The 19,600-nt window shown below is 43.8% G+C and overlaps 1 protein-coding gene across 43 annotated transcripts in view; it reads left to right on the forward strand.

The window, feature by feature from the left end:
• Positions 1-16,961, forward strand: part of LOC126971834 (double-stranded RNA-binding protein Staufen homolog 2) — a 50,861-nt gene extending 33,900 nt beyond the window's left edge. For 6 of the 43 annotated variants that reach the window (XM_050818321.1, XM_050818280.1, XM_050818281.1 and 3 more), the window contains 5 exons: positions 5,981-6,102; positions 6,633-6,732; positions 7,514-7,635; positions 11,103-11,257; positions 15,105-16,961. In XM_050818321.1, coding sequence (XP_050674278.1) covers positions 5,981-6,102; positions 6,633-6,732; positions 7,514-7,635; positions 11,103-11,257; positions 15,105-15,165 — 560 coding nt within the window. In that variant the 3' untranslated portion in view covers positions 15,166-16,961. Of the gene's footprint in view, positions 1-37; positions 262-312; positions 537-587; positions 812-862; positions 1,087-1,137; positions 1,362-1,412; positions 1,637-1,687; positions 1,912-1,962; positions 2,187-2,237; positions 2,462-2,512; positions 2,737-2,787; positions 3,012-3,062; positions 3,287-3,337; positions 3,562-3,612; positions 3,837-3,887; positions 4,112-4,162; positions 4,387-5,980; positions 6,103-6,632; positions 6,733-7,513; positions 7,636-11,102; positions 11,258-15,104 lie in introns of all 43 variants that reach the window. The other 37 variants (XM_050818322.1, XM_050818301.1, XM_050818302.1 and 34 more) reach the window with 34 other exon arrangements.
• The last annotated feature ends 2,639 nt before the right edge of the window (positions 16,962-19,600 follow it).

Raw genomic sequence — 19,600 nt, forward strand, 5'->3', positions numbered from 1 at the left:
CCTAGAGAATATACCTCATTAGACCATAGCTTCTCAACGTGGGCAGTGCGGTGGGCAGCGGCGCGAGCGCGCTCGACAACCCGATATCCAAGCTGGCCGTGGCCCGCCACGCGGCCCGCGCGCGCTCGCCGCAGTACCGCGTGCTGGAGGAGCGAGGCGCCGCGCGCCGCAGGGAGTTCCTGGTGCAGTGTGACGCGCCGCCGCACTGCGCCACCGGGCTGGGGCCCAACAAGAAGACGGCCAAGCGACGCGCCGCGCACAGTCAGTATGCTGCTCCTAGAGAATATACCTCATTAGACCATAGCTTCTCAACGTGGGCAGTGCGGTGGGCAGCGGCGCGAGCGCGCTCGACAACCCGATATCCAAGCTGGCCGTGGCCCGCCACGCGGCCCGCGCGCGCTCGCCGCAGTACCGCGTGCTGGAGGAGCGAGGCGCCGCGCGCCGCAGGGAGTTCCTGGTGCAGTGTGACGCGCCGCCGCACTGCGCCACCGGGCTGGGGCCCAACAAGAAGACGGCCAAGCGACGCGCCGCGCACAGTCAGTATGCTGCTCCTAGAGAATATACCTCATTAGACCATAGCTTCTCAACGTGGGCAGTGCGGTGGGCAGCGGCGCGAGCGCGCTCGACAACCCGATATCCAAGCTGGCCGTGGCCCGCCACGCGGCCCGCGCGCGCTCGCCGCAGTACCGCGTGCTGGAGGAGCGAGGCGCCGCGCGCCGCAGGGAGTTCCTGGTGCAGTGTGACGCGCCGCCGCACTGCGCCACCGGGCTGGGGCCCAACAAGAAGACGGCCAAGCGACGCGCCGCGCACAGTCAGTATGCTGCTCCTAGAGAATATACCTCATTAGACCATAGCTTCTCAACGTGGGCAGTGCGGTGGGCAGCGGCGCGAGCGCGCTCGACAACCCGATATCCAAGCTGGCCGTGGCCCGCCACGCGGCCCGCGCGCGCTCGCCGCAGTACCGCGTGCTGGAGGAGCGAGGCGCCGCGCGCCGCAGGGAGTTCCTGGTGCAGTGTGACGCGCCGCCGCACTGCGCCACCGGGCTGGGGCCCAACAAGAAGACGGCCAAGCGACGCGCCGCGCACAGTCAGTATGCTGCTCCTAGAGAATATACCTCATTAGACCATAGCTTCTCAACGTGGGCAGTGCGGTGGGCAGCGGCGCGAGCGCGCTCGACAACCCGATATCCAAGCTGGCCGTGGCCCGCCACGCGGCCCGCGCGCGCTCGCCGCAGTACCGCGTGCTGGAGGAGCGAGGCGCCGCGCGCCGCAGGGAGTTCCTGGTGCAGTGTGACGCGCCGCCGCACTGCGCCACCGGGCTGGGGCCCAACAAGAAGACGGCCAAGCGACGCGCCGCGCACAGTCAGTATGCTGCTCCTAGAGAATATACCTCATTAGACCATAGCTTCTCAACGTGGGCAGTGCGGTGGGCAGCGGCGCGAGCGCGCTCGACAACCCGATATCCAAGCTGGCCGTGGCCCGCCACGCGGCCCGCGCGCGCTCGCCGCAGTACCGCGTGCTGGAGGAGCGAGGCGCCGCGCGCCGCAGGGAGTTCCTGGTGCAGTGTGACGCGCCGCCGCACTGCGCCACCGGGCTGGGGCCCAACAAGAAGACGGCCAAGCGACGCGCCGCGCACAGTCAGTATGCTGCTCCTAGAGAATATACCTCATTAGACCATAGCTTCTCAACGTGGGCAGTGCGGTGGGCAGCGGCGCGAGCGCGCTCGACAACCCGATATCCAAGCTGGCCGTGGCCCGCCACGCGGCCCGCGCGCGCTCGCCGCAGTACCGCGTGCTGGAGGAGCGAGGCGCCGCGCGCCGCAGGGAGTTCCTGGTGCAGTGTGACGCGCCGCCGCACTGCGCCACCGGGCTGGGGCCCAACAAGAAGACGGCCAAGCGACGCGCCGCGCACAGTCAGTATGCTGCTCCTAGAGAATATACCTCATTAGACCATAGCTTCTCAACGTGGGCAGTGCGGTGGGCAGCGGCGCGAGCGCGCTCGACAACCCGATATCCAAGCTGGCCGTGGCCCGCCACGCGGCCCGCGCGCGCTCGCCGCAGTACCGCGTGCTGGAGGAGCGAGGCGCCGCGCGCCGCAGGGAGTTCCTGGTGCAGTGTGACGCGCCGCCGCACTGCGCCACCGGGCTGGGGCCCAACAAGAAGACGGCCAAGCGACGCGCCGCGCACAGTCAGTATGCTGCTCCTAGAGAATATACCTCATTAGACCATAGCTTCTCAACGTGGGCAGTGCGGTGGGCAGCGGCGCGAGCGCGCTCGACAACCCGATATCCAAGCTGGCCGTGGCCCGCCACGCGGCCCGCGCGCGCTCGCCGCAGTACCGCGTGCTGGAGGAGCGAGGCGCCGCGCGCCGCAGGGAGTTCCTGGTGCAGTGTGACGCGCCGCCGCACTGCGCCACCGGGCTGGGGCCCAACAAGAAGACGGCCAAGCGACGCGCCGCGCACAGTCAGTATGCTGCTCCTAGAGAATATACCTCATTAGACCATAGCTTCTCAACGTGGGCAGTGCGGTGGGCAGCGGCGCGAGCGCGCTCGACAACCCGATATCCAAGCTGGCCGTGGCCCGCCACGCGGCCCGCGCGCGCTCGCCGCAGTACCGCGTGCTGGAGGAGCGAGGCGCCGCGCGCCGCAGGGAGTTCCTGGTGCAGTGTGACGCGCCGCCGCACTGCGCCACCGGGCTGGGGCCCAACAAGAAGACGGCCAAGCGACGCGCCGCGCACAGTCAGTATGCTGCTCCTAGAGAATATACCTCATTAGACCATAGCTTCTCAACGTGGGCAGTGCGGTGGGCAGCGGCGCGAGCGCGCTCGACAACCCGATATCCAAGCTGGCCGTGGCCCGCCACGCGGCCCGCGCGCGCTCGCCGCAGTACCGCGTGCTGGAGGAGCGAGGCGCCGCGCGCCGCAGGGAGTTCCTGGTGCAGTGTGACGCGCCGCCGCACTGCGCCACCGGGCTGGGGCCCAACAAGAAGACGGCCAAGCGACGCGCCGCGCACAGTCAGTATGCTGCTCCTAGAGAATATACCTCATTAGACCATAGCTTCTCAACGTGGGCAGTGCGGTGGGCAGCGGCGCGAGCGCGCTCGACAACCCGATATCCAAGCTGGCCGTGGCCCGCCACGCGGCCCGCGCGCGCTCGCCGCAGTACCGCGTGCTGGAGGAGCGAGGCGCCGCGCGCCGCAGGGAGTTCCTGGTGCAGTGTGACGCGCCGCCGCACTGCGCCACCGGGCTGGGGCCCAACAAGAAGACGGCCAAGCGACGCGCCGCGCACAGTCAGTATGCTGCTCCTAGAGAATATACCTCATTAGACCATAGCTTCTCAACGTGGGCAGTGCGGTGGGCAGCGGCGCGAGCGCGCTCGACAACCCGATATCCAAGCTGGCCGTGGCCCGCCACGCGGCCCGCGCGCGCTCGCCGCAGTACCGCGTGCTGGAGGAGCGAGGCGCCGCGCGCCGCAGGGAGTTCCTGGTGCAGTGTGACGCGCCGCCGCACTGCGCCACCGGGCTGGGGCCCAACAAGAAGACGGCCAAGCGACGCGCCGCGCACAGTCAGTATGCTGCTCCTAGAGAATATACCTCATTAGACCATAGCTTCTCAACGTGGGCAGTGCGGTGGGCAGCGGCGCGAGCGCGCTCGACAACCCGATATCCAAGCTGGCCGTGGCCCGCCACGCGGCCCGCGCGCGCTCGCCGCAGTACCGCGTGCTGGAGGAGCGAGGCGCCGCGCGCCGCAGGGAGTTCCTGGTGCAGTGTGACGCGCCGCCGCACTGCGCCACCGGGCTGGGGCCCAACAAGAAGACGGCCAAGCGACGCGCCGCGCACAGTCAGTATGCTGCTCCTAGAGAATATACCTCATTAGACCATAGCTTCTCAACGTGGGCAGTGCGGTGGGCAGCGGCGCGAGCGCGCTCGACAACCCGATATCCAAGCTGGCCGTGGCCCGCCACGCGGCCCGCGCGCGCTCGCCGCAGTACCGCGTGCTGGAGGAGCGAGGCGCCGCGCGCCGCAGGGAGTTCCTGGTGCAGTGTGACGCGCCGCCGCACTGCGCCACCGGGCTGGGGCCCAACAAGAAGACGGCCAAGCGACGCGCCGCGCACAGTCAGTATGCTGCTCCTAGAGAATATACCTCATTAGACCATAGCTTCTCAACGTGGGCAGTGCGGTGGGCAGCGGCGCGAGCGCGCTCGACAACCCGATATCCAAGCTGGCCGTGGCCCGCCACGCGGCCCGCGCGCGCTCGCCGCAGTACCGCGTGCTGGAGGAGCGAGGCGCCGCGCGCCGCAGGGAGTTCCTGGTGCAGTGTGACGCGCCGCCGCACTGCGCCACCGGGCTGGGGCCCAACAAGAAGACGGCCAAGCGACGCGCCGCGCACAGTCAGTATGCTGCTCCTAGAGAATATACCTCATTAGACCATAGCTTCTCAACGTGGGCGTTTGAGACTTTCGGGGGGGCAGAAGAAGACCCAGAGAAAATTAGGGGGCATTGAGATTGCGCAGATGGGGCGTGGGTAGATTAAAAATATAGTCTAAAAAGGAAAAAAAATACTTTAGAAAAAACAAATTCTCAAAGTGGGCGGTGAGCAAAATAAGGTTGAGAAACTATGCATTTAGACGAATATTTTCAACTAACATTTGACATTATTTTATTTTATTTTTAAATAATATAATATTAATAAATAATACTGCTACTAATATTTTGTTAAATTGATACTATTGTAACTAATGATTTGGAAATGTATTTTGTAAAATTTGCACGTCATAAATGTGACAAACATGTACTTTATAATATTTATGTAACACCAGTCTAACATGAATAAAAACTTTGACTTTGATACAGTGACAGACACCAGTCTGTCAATCTGTGTGCAATCACCAGATTGCACACAGATTTTATAATGTAGTCATGTGTATAAAACTATTAAATAATTCCAAGCTTACGCGTATTACTCGTCCAACGATTTAAGAAGGATCTTTTTACATGGCTTATAAATAAATGTTTTTATTCCATAAATTAAATGTTGACACATTAGATGAAATTGACTTAATTAAAATTGAAAAATATATTAATTGTAGTCTTTAAATAATGAGATCTAAAAATAGTAATTATAATTTAAATTGACCTAAGTGCTTAAAATATAGAATTTCTGCCGCCAATTTGTGAATTTTCGTTTACTATATTTACCTAGTTTTTTATTATTATTAATCCGTTACTGTTAGTTTTCTTGTTCATATTACTGTATTTGTTGAATTATGAAATCACAGCATGGCAGCCTTAGACAACGTTTGAAATCTATCAATTATTTTCAATATTCAAAGATATCGATGAAATTATTTTAAACCCCTTTCTTCATTAGCAGTATAGTAGCACTAAACACAACATGGTCAGCACGTACCACTACGTGCTACGCTCAACCGACGTCACCACTGACCGTCAGTCGAGCACTAAATGCAGCCTTACCAGTATTTATTCCTTTATGGTTTCAATGAGTTTGCAGTTTGCATCTTATTCTCTCCATTTATTGAACACCAATGGCAACATGAACGCGAATATACGTGTTACTTCAATATTGTGAATACTGTATAAAATGTTTTTTTATTGTGTGATTTATAAAGGACTATACGAGCATGACGTTTAGCTAATGGTAATTGATACGCCCTGCCAATTACAATGCAGTGCCGCTCAGGATTCTTGAAAAAACCAAAAATCGTCACCTTGAGACATAAGATGTTAATTCTCATTTGCCCAGAAATTTTCCTATTTACGGCGCCCTTAAGGCCGGAATACAATAATGCTTACACATTACTGCGTCACGGCAGAATAAGGCGCTGTTTTGGTACCCATAACCTAGCCGGGATCCTGCGCAAAAGAGCCTCCCACTGGTATACAAGTTAAAGTTATGCCTGTCAATATTTTATTCACTATTCTGTACGCCTTAGAGCAGTCTATCAAGAAACCTTTACATTTCAGATGTATTATTAGCAATGGAGATGGCTAGTTCAGGAGAGCATGCTACGGGAACAGCCACCGCAGATACGGCGACCAACGGGGCGGGAGATTCAATGAACAATACTGCTGATGCTAAACGAAAGGTGACTTATATATTAATACGGCTTTACTCACGATTTATCCGTGTGGATACCGACTATTTTCGGACCATACGGAGGTCCGTCATCAGGGTGGGTGGAGTGGGTTCGCGATAACGTCCAGTCTCTTACTGCGGACTTGTGCTCGTAGTGCGCGATTGGACAGTGCAGGGGTGCGCCGGTGGTGATCATTGAAACTATGTTACTTGGTTGCACAAAATGTACTCACCATGTCCACTACGCGATCATCGGCACTGCGGGTCTTATTGCGAGATGCACGGTTTTGCCTGATTTTTGAATCGACTGTGAAGGGCAATCACGTCTACTAGAAAACAGGGTTGCAACGTTTGTATTAACGACCACTCACTGTGGCAATAAACTTTTATCATTCAGTGCTTATATAATATTCAAAAATTATTTGACATTAACTGACACAGTTTTAGATCGTTAAATATCAGAATATGGCCAATGATGTGGTACACTTGTAATATATAAATACGTTTGTATAACAAAAGTTAGTAAATGTTTGTGATAAGCAGAGTGAGGTGTCTGCGGGAGGTGCAGGGGGCGAGAGTCGGCAGCCTGTCCCCGGTGTGCTGATGGTGGACTACCACGCGCGCAGCAGCCAGGCCAACGGTAAGGCACATACACTTTGAGAAGTGCCGAATGAATGAAGTATGTTTACTAAAATATACATATGAGTATATTAAATATAAATAATATAAAAATAAATAAATAATAAATTGTAGACTTGACAATTCCTGCTTGAGGAGAGAGACAACAGAAACTTTAATAAAGTTGATCAGCGAAACCTATTCTGCACAAGCGTAGCATCGGCCAGACAGTTGTTGAGTAACGAATTCTTTGACTAAATTGTTACAGCGTACTTATATCTACTATAATCGTTGACAGTAGTAATTTAGTGATAATTAAATATTTAAAATTAGTAATTTGCTATCTATGAGGACTTTTATTTGGCTTTTTGTTACTATGAGACTATTATTTTAAATTATTGTAACCTGGTGGTAAAATAATTGCAGTTTTAACTTGTAGAGACTGCTGATAGAAGTCAAAACTTAGATTTTATAGTATTGAATTATTAATTTAATTTTAAAACCTCTTTCCAATAATATAGTAATCAAACGAAACACTATTTCAACTTTACGTGATATACATAGCACTAAAATTGCACAATACGCAGCCGTATAGCTACAGATACACTGATTATATGCATTTGGGTGACGCGAACTTACGACATTTCACCCATCCAAAAAGTGTTTATTTGTAACTATTTATTTATCGCGTGGTCATGAAAATGTCGGTGATGTGAACCCATAAGGTTTTCCCCTACCAAAAAGTGCCCAAAGTGGCTAAGAAGTTTTCACTTCTATAAATAAGTATGGTGTTGACTGTGCAGGTGTGAACGTGAGTGAGAGCAGCGTGGTGGGCGGCGGCGGCAGTTCGCCCGGCGCTAAAGAACAACTCATGTATCTCTCCAAGATAGCGGACTTCACTGTGCAATTCTCAGACTTTCCCAAGGTATGACGTAACGTAACTTGTGCAATTTTCAGACTTTCCTAAGGTATGACGTAACGTAACTTGTGCAATTCTCAGACTTTCCTAAGGTATGACGTAACGTAACTTGTCCAATTCTCAGACTTTCCTAAGGTATGACGTAACATAACTTGTGCTATTCTCAGACTTTCCTAAGGTATGACGTAACGTAACTTGTGCAATTCTCAGACTTTCCTAAGGTATGACGTAACGTAACTTGTCCAATTCTCAGACTTTCCTAAGGTATGACGTAACATAACTTGTGCTATTCTCTGACTTTCCTAAGGTATGACGTAACGTAACGTATGCAATTCTCAGACTTTCCTAAGGTGTGACGTAACGTGACTTGTGCAATTCTCAGGACTTTCCTAAGGTATGACGTAACGTAACGTACTACATTATCTCTGGACCTGACGTCGATGACGTCACATCGCCGCTTTGTTACTGTGTGCAAAAGCATCACTAGGTTGTTATTATTAATAAATAAACAATGATTTATTTTATCTGTATTATTAATTTATTTAAAGGTGTTGTGTTGTGATGATATTATATTAACGATGATAAGTATGATCTTATTATAATAAATAAAAACTCTCGTCTAATTAAATAGTATCTCGCTGTCAGTCTTATTAGTCTGTGCTGTCACTGTCACTCGTTTTCGATCCTGGTTGTGGTGTTGGGTTCTAAACTTCTCAGTGATTCTGTTCTTTTTTGTTCCTACTTATATCTCGGCTATTCTGTATCTTCTCTGAATGTTTTGTTAGTCAATATACAGTGTGTTTTTTTAAGTGGGACAGTATGGGGAAATCCTAAAGTATAAGAGATACAGGGAAACTGTCTTAGGAAACATTAGGTACTTTTTTGTGAAAAAAAAATTGGTATAGTCAAAATTTTGGTCAAGTGTGAGTTGTCCCTAAAAATGATTAATTTTGATGAAATTTTTTTTTGACGCACATCTACTCAATTTCATGAGGGGATCATTTTATTGTATGGGAAGAAAAAAATCGGGACAGCAGAAGTTAGGTAAATTTAATAAAATAATTTTACATTAAAGTAAATGTTCAAAGTGGCCTCCCTCTTGTCGAATGCAGGCACGACACAGGACAGGTTTCAGGACACCTCTGGTAGCTTTAGACAAGGCGTTGTGATGTATGTTGTTCAAATGATAATGCACTGCGTCTTTTAAATCTTGTACCGAGTTGTAAGTATCTGCATAAATTCGACCTTTAAGGTACCCCCAAATGAAAAAATCCAACGGTGTTAAATCGGGTGAACGTGGTGGCCATTTAATAGTAATAGGCCATTTGTGCCCATCCAGCGATCAAGAAAATGTTCATTTAAAAACTGTTTAGTAGCGATACTATTGTGGGCAGGGGCGCCGTCTTGGTGGTAGATGATATTATTCAAATTATTTATTGGAATTGCCATATCTACTAAATCCACAGCCATGTTTAATATTTCCTGATATTTTTGACTATTCAATGTTCCATGGTAAATTTTAATGGCAAAGATTTTATTATCTAATATTGCACACCAACAATTAAAGGAAAAGCGGACCAAGTTATGGGTTGCCGTAGTTCGGAAGGGGTTTGTACGTGCCCAAAAATGATTATTTTTTCTATTGTACATGCCATTGTTTGAAAAATTGCATTCATCTGTCCAAATAATCCGGCTTGGAAAAGACGGGTTTCTAATCGAGCATGCTACAAACCTTTGGCAAAATGCTAATCTCCGGTCAGTGTCTCCTGGAAGCAATGCTTGTACAAGATGACCCTGTATGTTACACTTGTACTTGTAAGCCTTCAATACCTTTCGTACTGTAGATCTATGCACACCGATATTGTTAGCAGCTTCTTCCCTCAATGAGGCTTAGGCTTAGGCTAGGGTAGGCTTCAAAATATCCTAAGATTGCGATAGTTGTAAATTCATTTATTACTGTGGCTCGCCTCTTCCGTTTTAGTGTAAAACAGCCTCCCTTTCTTAAATTTTTCACCAGTTTGTCAAAAATTTTGCGGTTCGGTTGATCGCGGTCCGGATAACGTTCCCGATACCACTGTAACGCATTCAGAGAGCTACGATAATTTACAAAATACGCTACAATTAAATTTAATTTATGCGACTTTGATAATTCCATGACGAAAACTTAACATAATGTTAACTTTAAACAATGAAATATCAAGTAAAATACTGTTTGTTTCAAGAAGTTCCAAATTTAAAATTTGTTTTTTTTTAATTAGATTTGTAAGGTAAGCCTTACGTAAGTACGTGCTCGCGTAAGAATACCTTAAAGTAATTTAAACCTTTTTAAACCAAATAAGGTGTTCCAAATTCAAATGTAAAACTGGAATAGGCAATATTTTTTTTAATAAAAACCTTGCATTGGGCAGTGGTAGGCAATTTACACGGGTTGTAATAATGAAAACGATTTTCTTAAATTTGACTAACTTCTGTTGTCCCGATTTTTTTCTTCCCATACAATAAAATGATCCCCTCATGAAACTGAGTAGATGTGCGTCAAAAAAAAATTTCATCAAAATTAGTCATTTTTAGGGACAACTCACACTTGACCAAAATTTTGACTATACCAATTTTTTTTTCACAAAAAAGTACCTAATGTTTCCTAAGATAGTTTCCCTGTATCTCTTATACTTTAGGATTTCCCCATACTGTCCCACTTAAAAAAAACACACTGTATAAGGACCTACTCAGGAACTTTTACTTCAACTTACAAGTTTAAAAATAATCTATCTTAATTTCATTTTAAATCCATTGTGTTTTATATTATCGACTGCTCAATTATAACTTCAAAATTTGATACATTTTTTTAATTAAAACAATATCCTGAAGTGTTCGTTTTATAAATAATGTGTAAATAGAATCTGTAGGTAACTTATATTTCAAGCATTATTTAATTGCAAACGGTGCTGGGGCGAATGATGTATGGACACAGAATAATGACCTTTTTATTATAAACGTCACAAGAGCGTCGAAAAAAAGTTTATTTTGATTTATACCTGACGTGGCGCACGTGACATCAAACTCGTTAAACTGATAAACGTCAAGAGTCCCCCATCCCCCCTGTCTGACTCTGTTTTCAGCACACGCACACTTAAACAAAGAGACTAAAAATCGCCTGTCGTCATTCGTTGCCTAGCGACAATAGGCTTTATCTAGACGTATTTATAATTTATTTATTAATACGGCTTTACTCACGATTTACAGGTCTCTGGGTACTGACTAGTTTCGGACCATTCGGAGGTCCTTCATCAGGGTAGGGTGATGGGTTCGCGATAACGTCCCGTCTCTTAATGCGGACTTGTGCTATAAAGCCGTATTAATAAACAGCATAAATAATTATCTAATGTCAAAAAAAATACAGCTGTTTTAAAGTAATCAACCTGTGCTGTTGTCATTGCCTTGCTTTATCTAGACGTATAATGTGCGTGTTCCAGCGCAACCACGGCGAGTACCTGTCTCTGGTGTCGCTGTCCACGTCGCCGCCCGTCATGTGCCACGGCGGCGGCGCCTCCACCGCGCTCTCCCACGAGCAGTGCGCGCGGGCCGCGCTGCGGGCTCTCGCGCTCATGGGCGTCGACACCCGCCACCCGTCAGTATGAGATGCGAAAAGATTACCAATCAGATTTCGGATCGAGCGGCGAGGAGAGGGGATGTCTCATTTTTGTTTGATTTTGTACCTCGAGCGAGACTGATTGATCTTGAATGCACAAGGCGTTCCTTCCGTATTTTTAACTGACTTTAGTAGTTTAGCGACGTATTTTAACTCAAAAAAATGGAGAACATCTTCCTTTTGTAAGTTGATACCTACCCTTGACTGATTTCGAGCTCACATCTCCGCTACGCACAGCTCACATCTCCTGCCCGCTACACATCTCCTCTCCGCTTTGGTGGAAATAACGTGACCTATTCGCGACTAATCTCCTCTCGCTTTGGTGGAAACCGGGCCTCACTGTCTATACTAAGGCCAGCGAGACGAGATAAATAATGTAAACAAACGGACCGTTACTGAGTTACATTGCGATAGCGAGCGATTATTATCTCTGTCCCTATCAATTGAACGCAATGATGGAGTCAGTTGGTCGACGATAGCTGTCGTTACGTGTTGCATGGTACAGGAAAGCAGTCAGTACTGCAGTTGACAAGTTTGGTCCGCCAATTTGTGAACAAGTTCTTTCCTGTTTCCTGTTTGGATTTACTTAATTTTTTGTTATTATGAATCGGTTACGTTTTCTTGTTGACTTTTGCTGTTATTGCATGGCGTCTCTAGACACCCTTTGCAATATAATAATAATTATAATTATTTTCAATATTCAAAGATATCAATGAAAATGTTTTAACTTTAACTATATTAAATTTAATTTAAATAAATATACTAACATTTATAGGCCAGGGGTTTTAAATAAACCGATTTTATTTTATATTTTATTTAAATCCCTAAACCTTTGTTTACATTCTTTAGCTCGTCTTGTTGGCGTTGCTATACTGTGTAGCGAAACGAAAACAGGAATATTACAGAAGTTTAAATTGTGTTTAGACACCCGCAAATAAGATTCATTTTCAATAGTACTCAGTTCGTAGCCGCGTCGGATTAGTAACACATTGATAAACTCTTTTTGCGCACTACGATTTACTCGTACTTATTACTTATTGGGTACCTGTTAGGCGCACGAATAAGAACAGCAGACATCATTTTCACGCTACTATCCATTTGATTACTACATGGGGAGGAGAGATGAGAGCCTTGAAAAGCTGATCGTAAGTGGTAACACTTTTAAGCAGTGGTCCGAAACACTGGCTTCGTTGCTACTTTAAAACCAACTCTTAAATTTATATATGAAAAAAGGGCAAGAACTGTTTTAAGTCGGGTGAATCGTCCAACATCGTGTAATCATGATGTATCTTTTCTTGTATGTGTGAAAAAATATTCAAAATTATTTAAGAAAGTATGTACTATTGCTAAGTCAATGCATATTAGAGAAATAATTAAAAATCTGGAAGAGCGAAAGACTGCAAGTTTGAATATAGATAATAAACAATACTAAAATCTACTCTGAGGAGGAAGTAGCTTCTGCTTTTGAAAATTTTTTTTTGACATTCCAGTTTCTATCTCAAGCACTCTTATCTCCTCCACCAGTGTTGCTGAGTCACTTCTTTTGGAAAATGTTAAGGAATGTAAACAAAATTTCAAATTCAGTGTCAGCCCAGCAGAAATAATTAAAACTTTCAGATCTTCAGAAATGAAAAAAACTGCTGATATATGGGGCATATCTGTAAAAATAATTAGTTCAGTTATTGATGTCATAGCACCATATCTAGCACTAGTTTTTAATAGCTGTATTGAACATGGCGTGTTTCGTGACCTTCTGAAATGTAGTAAAATTATACCAATATTTAAATTGGGACTCACTTCTGACCCGAATAACTATCGCCCTGATTCTGTGCTGCCGACCTTAAGTAAAATTTTTGAAAAAAATATTTTAATCCAAATGCTTACTCACTTTAACACTTATAACTTTACTAGGGGACGCTCGACTACGGATGCAGGTGTTGAACTCATCAGGAATATTTTTGAGGCCTCGGAGGAATCACAGAATGCACTTGGTATCTTCTGTGATTTATCTAAGGCTTTTGATTGTGTTCATTGTGTTCATTTTGATTGTGTTCAACATTCCACGCTGGTCAGGAAGCTATGTCACTATGGTATAAGAGATAAATAATAGGATTCAGAGGATCGATGTGAATGGCAGGAGATCTTCTGGGACTACTCTCGGTATGGGGGTACCACAAGGGTCTATTTTTGGACCCTTCCTCTTCCTAATTTATATAAATGATCTACCTAACCTTGTAGAAAAAAAAAACACAATTGTTTGCGGATGACACTTCACTTATATTCAAAGTGAAACAAATCCAAGTTTTATATGACGAAGTAAACAATGGACTTTCTGACATCGTGTACTGGTTTAGCGCCAATAACTTATTGTTAAATAGTCATAAAACGAAATATATCTATACTATATCTGTATGTACATAAGCACAATGAGGAATTTTCTAGAAACTGTGACATTCATAATGATAACACGAGGAACAAAAATAAACTTGTTATGTCTACTACTCGGTTGGGTCGAGTTAGTAAGTCTTTTTTTGGTTTCTTCTACAATATGATCCCAGAAAATGTACAAAACAAATGTGTTACGAAATTTAAAAGAATTGTTAACAAAGGTTTTTGGGAAAGGTTACTATAGTATAAACGATTTTCTTAATGACACCACGGACTGGGAATAAAGCGAACACCCTCAGGCTCTTTAATTATAAATGTTTATTGTACGATATCACATTGTAATCCATATTTTTATATAAAAAAAGCCCACTGAGTTTCTTGCGCCCATTCTTCCCAGGTCTGAGGCAGTCTCTTTTGATTGGGTGGTAGTTTTTGACGGTCAATAAGTGATTTTGAATAAAAATATTTGAATTTGAACAGTACAATTAAAGTAATATCGCGCTCTGTTCAAACTATTATCGCGCGGGACGCGGGACGGAAGTCGCTCGCGCCGATTGTGTCAGCTAACTTGTACGGATGTGTTCAAATTGACGCGAGTTGTCGTTCAAGGTGATGCGAAACAAGAGCGAGACACCCTGCGGGATTGTTTGATCTCACAATCCATGATATTTCTCCACTAAAGAACCAAAAAAGACACGCTGGAAGTCGCGTCAATTTGGGAGGCTAAGCGAGCGAGCGAATTGCTCTTAAACGTCCCGCGTCCTGCGCGTTATTCGCCTCAGTTGGAACAGAGCATAAAAGTCTTTTATTAACAAAACTATATTTATAACTTTGATGAAACCATAATTTTTCTTATGTCTCTATACCTTCATACATACCAATCTGGAACGATATGCTGGCTCTCTTTACTTTTTACTATTACTCATTGTAGAAATGATTAGAATTTTATCCATATCCAGTACACATCTATAGGTATATCCATACCATGCAAATAAGACTTATTTACATTGCATTACATTAGCATCGTAAATTATTGGTATAACTTTGTTACAGCGTTCTCTTTCATTGAAAAGTCGAAATCGTTTTCTATGAGGTACTCTCTTATATCAAAAACTTACGAGTGCTAATTGTAGAGTTATTTGGTTAACGCAAGAGGGCGTTGAATTGTATACAAAGATGGAAAAATATCTTCGTTGGTTTTGACTCAATTTTGAACAACTTGTGTATTGCAAATACATTTTAATTTGCACATGAGTTTGGCGACACTGATTCCAAAGCAGGGACGTAAGGTTAAGGCCATTTCCATTAATTTAACCATTCCATGTACATTAAGAACATTGGTAACTGTTTTATATAAAGTATATTTGTGACTATTTCATTGGTAACAATTTCATTATTTTTCCAAATAACTAATAACGTTTAAATAACTTTTTTACAGGGGACAAAGCCCGCCAGGAACGGGCGCGAACAGTGCGATCACAAACGGAGTATCGGAGTGATCGCTTCCGAGTTATTGTTGAAACCAAACGTCTTTTTCACTTGATTTGCAATATAGTACCAATGTGTGAATATTTCTCAGCGCGAAATGTGAACGTTCGGGACAATAATATCTCTTTTGTGCACTTGAAACTTTCATGCTCTGATATATTCACAAGTTTAATTGTTGTTTTGATCTCGGGTATTGGACGTCGGCGTCCATTTCTTATTTAGTCCTTTCTAAAATGTTTATTATTTGTTATGTAATGATCTTTTTGTAATGAGCCGATCGCAAAACCTTACCATTTACACACGCAGGCGGGCATATTATGTACTTGTATCGAATAAATATTGTTTGAGTGAGTGAGGTTGTAGATCTTTGTTTTACATTGAGTGTAAAACTGCTTAGGTTACGTTTAAAATAGTATGTTTGTAAGTATGGCAGACGTGGCATTGTAGAAGAGTCACGTCGCTACTTGTTTAGGAAGATTTATATCGAAGCTGTGTAGTCAAAGTATATGGAGTGATCGATAGTTCTGTGACTGACCATTATTTGGTTGTGGTATGGTCACTTTAGAATAATTTTTTATGTTACTTGTTCTTCAATATTTAATCATCTATCATCTATCCGAATGTTGGTCTAAATATAATGCTATTTTACAGCCACGGGTAGATTTTTAGCACCTGACCGAAAATAGCGATTAACTAGCTTTTAGTTTTATAATTTTTTTTTCATATGTTTAGAGAGCATTTTTTTTGTTATTAGAAAATGTAAGATAAAAATGAGTATAGTGATCTCTGATTATATAGAGTGCATGTAGGTTTGGTCACCTGCCCATGTACGAGCGACTGTTGCATCATGCGGCCATGGTGACACCCTTAGCTTAGATTGTAAGCTGCAACCGCGCCCTGACACGTGGCATCAGTGTTACGTGGACGCCGATATTACGTCATTACATACAGCAATTTAACAATTAAATTTTTTCAATTGGATATGTTCGTCAAATTGAGTGCGTAATAAATGCGCACCGAGTTGCTACAGCGTCCACATTACACGCATGCGCGTCGCACGTGTCCGGGCCGGTTCACATCGGCGCACTCCTTGTACCACGTGGCTTATTAAAACGTAACTATTGTACGATTCTCATCCCTCCCGCTAGTTCGTTCGCACACCAGGAGTGCGCCGATTCCCACGGCGTGGCCTCGATTTTTACTCCCGACCCTTCTCTTTGAAATGTGTAATTTAGCCTTAGGGCCGATCTTAGGATCTACTTACTGTACGCACTATTATTACGACTAAGATGTTGCTTGTTTAATTTTAGTCTTATAACATGGAGGTTAGGATGGGGTAACGCGTAACTTCGTGTAATATCGGTACAAGTGATCGGTTATGTTATAGTTTTTATTTATTTAGATTACAATTGTTATGAGCCTGCGGCGACCCGATCATTTGTAGGATTTATTCACCGATTGTACATTTCACAGTCATGGGTCCACTATTGCTTTTGTCTGTGAATCGATATGATTCCAAGTTTAGTACTTTAAGAAATTTCTTGCAAACTATTTGAAATCGAGGCCATAACAGAACAATTTCATCGTGTTGAATGTTACACAAGTAATAAAGCATAATGAAATTGATAAATTGTTATAATATATTCTACCGAAAATTGCCATAAAGGCATTGAGAAGTAATTTATTTATTTTGTTCCGAGGAACTCGTATTTTATATTATATAAACAAGTCCCAAACGAACTCCTTGCAAATAACGATTATGTAAGCGAAAACGTAAAAAAACGTAAATAAAGTTAAATGTACACAACATTGATGTTTCATTTTATCCTAACTTAATTTACTGCTCAACCGATCCTAAGTATTCCACACATGTCACGGCTTTAGAAAATCTACAGATTTTGAAATTAAAACTAAGTTTCCAATGGAGCGCGATTCGAATTTTAATTCGAGTCCTCATATTATGAATGACAGCGAAAGGAAGGAAAGAGAAGCCTTTCCATGGTTCTCGCGTACAACCTGGGATTGTTTGAGAATCCAAGATGGCCGCCTCGCAGGATTCTTATAATATTATCATTAAACAACTAATTTGATATTTTTGGAACGAAGTTGGATATGGGACGTTGTGGAGGGGTACCCTAACCGGGAAAAAACGTCCGGAACGTACGATTATTATTATTTATATATAAATAATTGGCAAGTAACAATTATTGACATTTGACACATTTCTGACAAATTAAATTGTTTATTTTATTTATTTAGAGCATTGGTAACAAGGCCAAACCAAACCAAAATACAATAAAAGAATATTATTCGTTATTCCTATAACGGCAAAACTACATTGACATTAAAGCAAAACATGTACATTATACATCATATATTACAGGACGTTGAGCGCGCACAACGACATCTAAAAATAAAAGTTTTCTGAAATTTTCTGACGTTTGCGACAATAATTATTTTTTTTGGATTCTTCGTCCATTATTAGGACAGGCAAAGGGTTCAAGCCAATACCGCCGTATTCGTTTTAGTAAATCGGTAAAATTAACATTTTTATAATAAGGAACATCGTTCCTATCCGGTGTAACCACGACACCACACGGTTCTTTTAATGTAAACTTGCGCGCAAGACTATTTTCATTATTATGGATAATATTTTAAAGTTTCTTGGGGACGAGCCGCTGTGTTATTTTATGATTACCGAGTACAGTGTAATAAACTGATGTTTGTAATAATTTTTTTTAGCAGTCCATCCATGCTACTTCTTCACAATACTAAAAATATCAATTATATAATATTGTAACTGTTCAGTTAATTAAATTTGTTATAGTAATTTGTTATTTTATTATAGATTTGTAAATAATAGTAAATCCAAGAAAGAAAATCTTCATAAGTACACATTTCACACGCAATAACTACGACTTCAAATATTTAGCTGTTACAGCCAGTGTTTTAGAATTATTCCTAAAGTCTTATTTATACATATAGGATATTTTGGGACTCCTATTAAATTTACCGGTCTGCATCAGTAGTATTTTAAATAGTACATAAAATATCTTTACGTTACTAAGTGAATAAACTTATTTTGAAGATTTTTGTGTCGTTTTTTTTTTTTTTTTTTTTTTTTTTTTATGTAATCGGAGGACAAACGAGCGTACGGGTCACCTGTTGTTAAGTGATCACCGACGCCCACAATCTCTTGCAACACCAGAGGAATCACAAGAGCGTTGCCAGCCTTTAAGGAAGATGTACGCGCTTTTTTTGAAGGTACCCATGTTGTATCGTCCCGTCGTCACGGAAACACCGCACAAGAAAGCTCATTCCACAGCTTTGTAGTACGTGGAAGAAAGCTCCTTGAAAACCGCACTGTGGAGGACCGCCACACATCCAGATGGTGAGGATATCCGAACTTGTGGCGTGTCGTGCGAAGGTGGAATTTGGCGGCAGGAATCAGGTTAAACAGCTCTTCGGAACACTCCCCGTGATAAATGCGGTAGAAGACACACAATGAAGCGACTTCTCTACGCAACGCCTTATTTTGATCGATAGATACATTTTCACCATCACTTACCTAATACCATTCTAGCAAAACTAAGAAAAAAGCGATTCACTCGATTGTATGAAACATGCAGTCTGATAGATTGACAGATGACGGCTATAATCTTGTAAAAAACGGAGATAGCCCAAATCCACTACGTTATAAGCAACTGTTGGCTTTCAAACTTAGCTGGATTAGTTATTACGTAGTATTTACATCCGCTTTGGTACCTATGTACTTAATTGTGCCTTTGAATCTATACTGTACAAGTTTTTACAAGATTATAGCCGTCATCTGTCAATCTATCGATGTCTGTACGTTTCATACAATCGAGTGAATCGCTTTTTTCTTACGGTCGTTCCCAATGTACTATCTACTACAGATAAATTACGAACTTCTACTGACAGTAATTAGCTGTCAATAATCTGAAGCTGTCCCAATATACCCGATAAGTCATTCTTATCGCCATATATTGGGACGCGTGAATTGCAATTTCCATACAAACTTCTATAGCTCGTAAGCTATACGTCGTCCCTTTGACAGACAGCGTGTACGGATATGGTGAGTTGCCGTCGATAAGTTTATTGGGACAAGACAACGATACTTGCGATGTTTACCTGAAGTAAGAGATAACTGAATATTGGGAACGGCTGTTAAGAGATTTTCGCTAGGCTGGTATGTACTAATATGGGTTATCGTGGCTGTATTAATGAAAGATAAAAATAGATGAGTAGAAAAATGATATTTTTAAAGTAACTGACTTATTATAAATTATGAAAAATGAGCAAGTATCAGTAGACAAAATCTGTACAATTAAAGTAGGTACATTGCATTTATTTTGTTCCCTATTTTTGATTTGCTATACAATATATATATAATATACAACTTAGGTTTTTATGAAAAAAAAATAA

The sequence above is a fragment of the Leptidea sinapis genome, chromosome 24 (assembly GCF_905404315.1).
Source record: "Leptidea sinapis chromosome 24, ilLepSina1.1, whole genome shotgun sequence".
NCBI classification, from domain to species: domain Eukaryota; kingdom Metazoa; phylum Arthropoda; class Insecta; order Lepidoptera; family Pieridae; genus Leptidea; species Leptidea sinapis.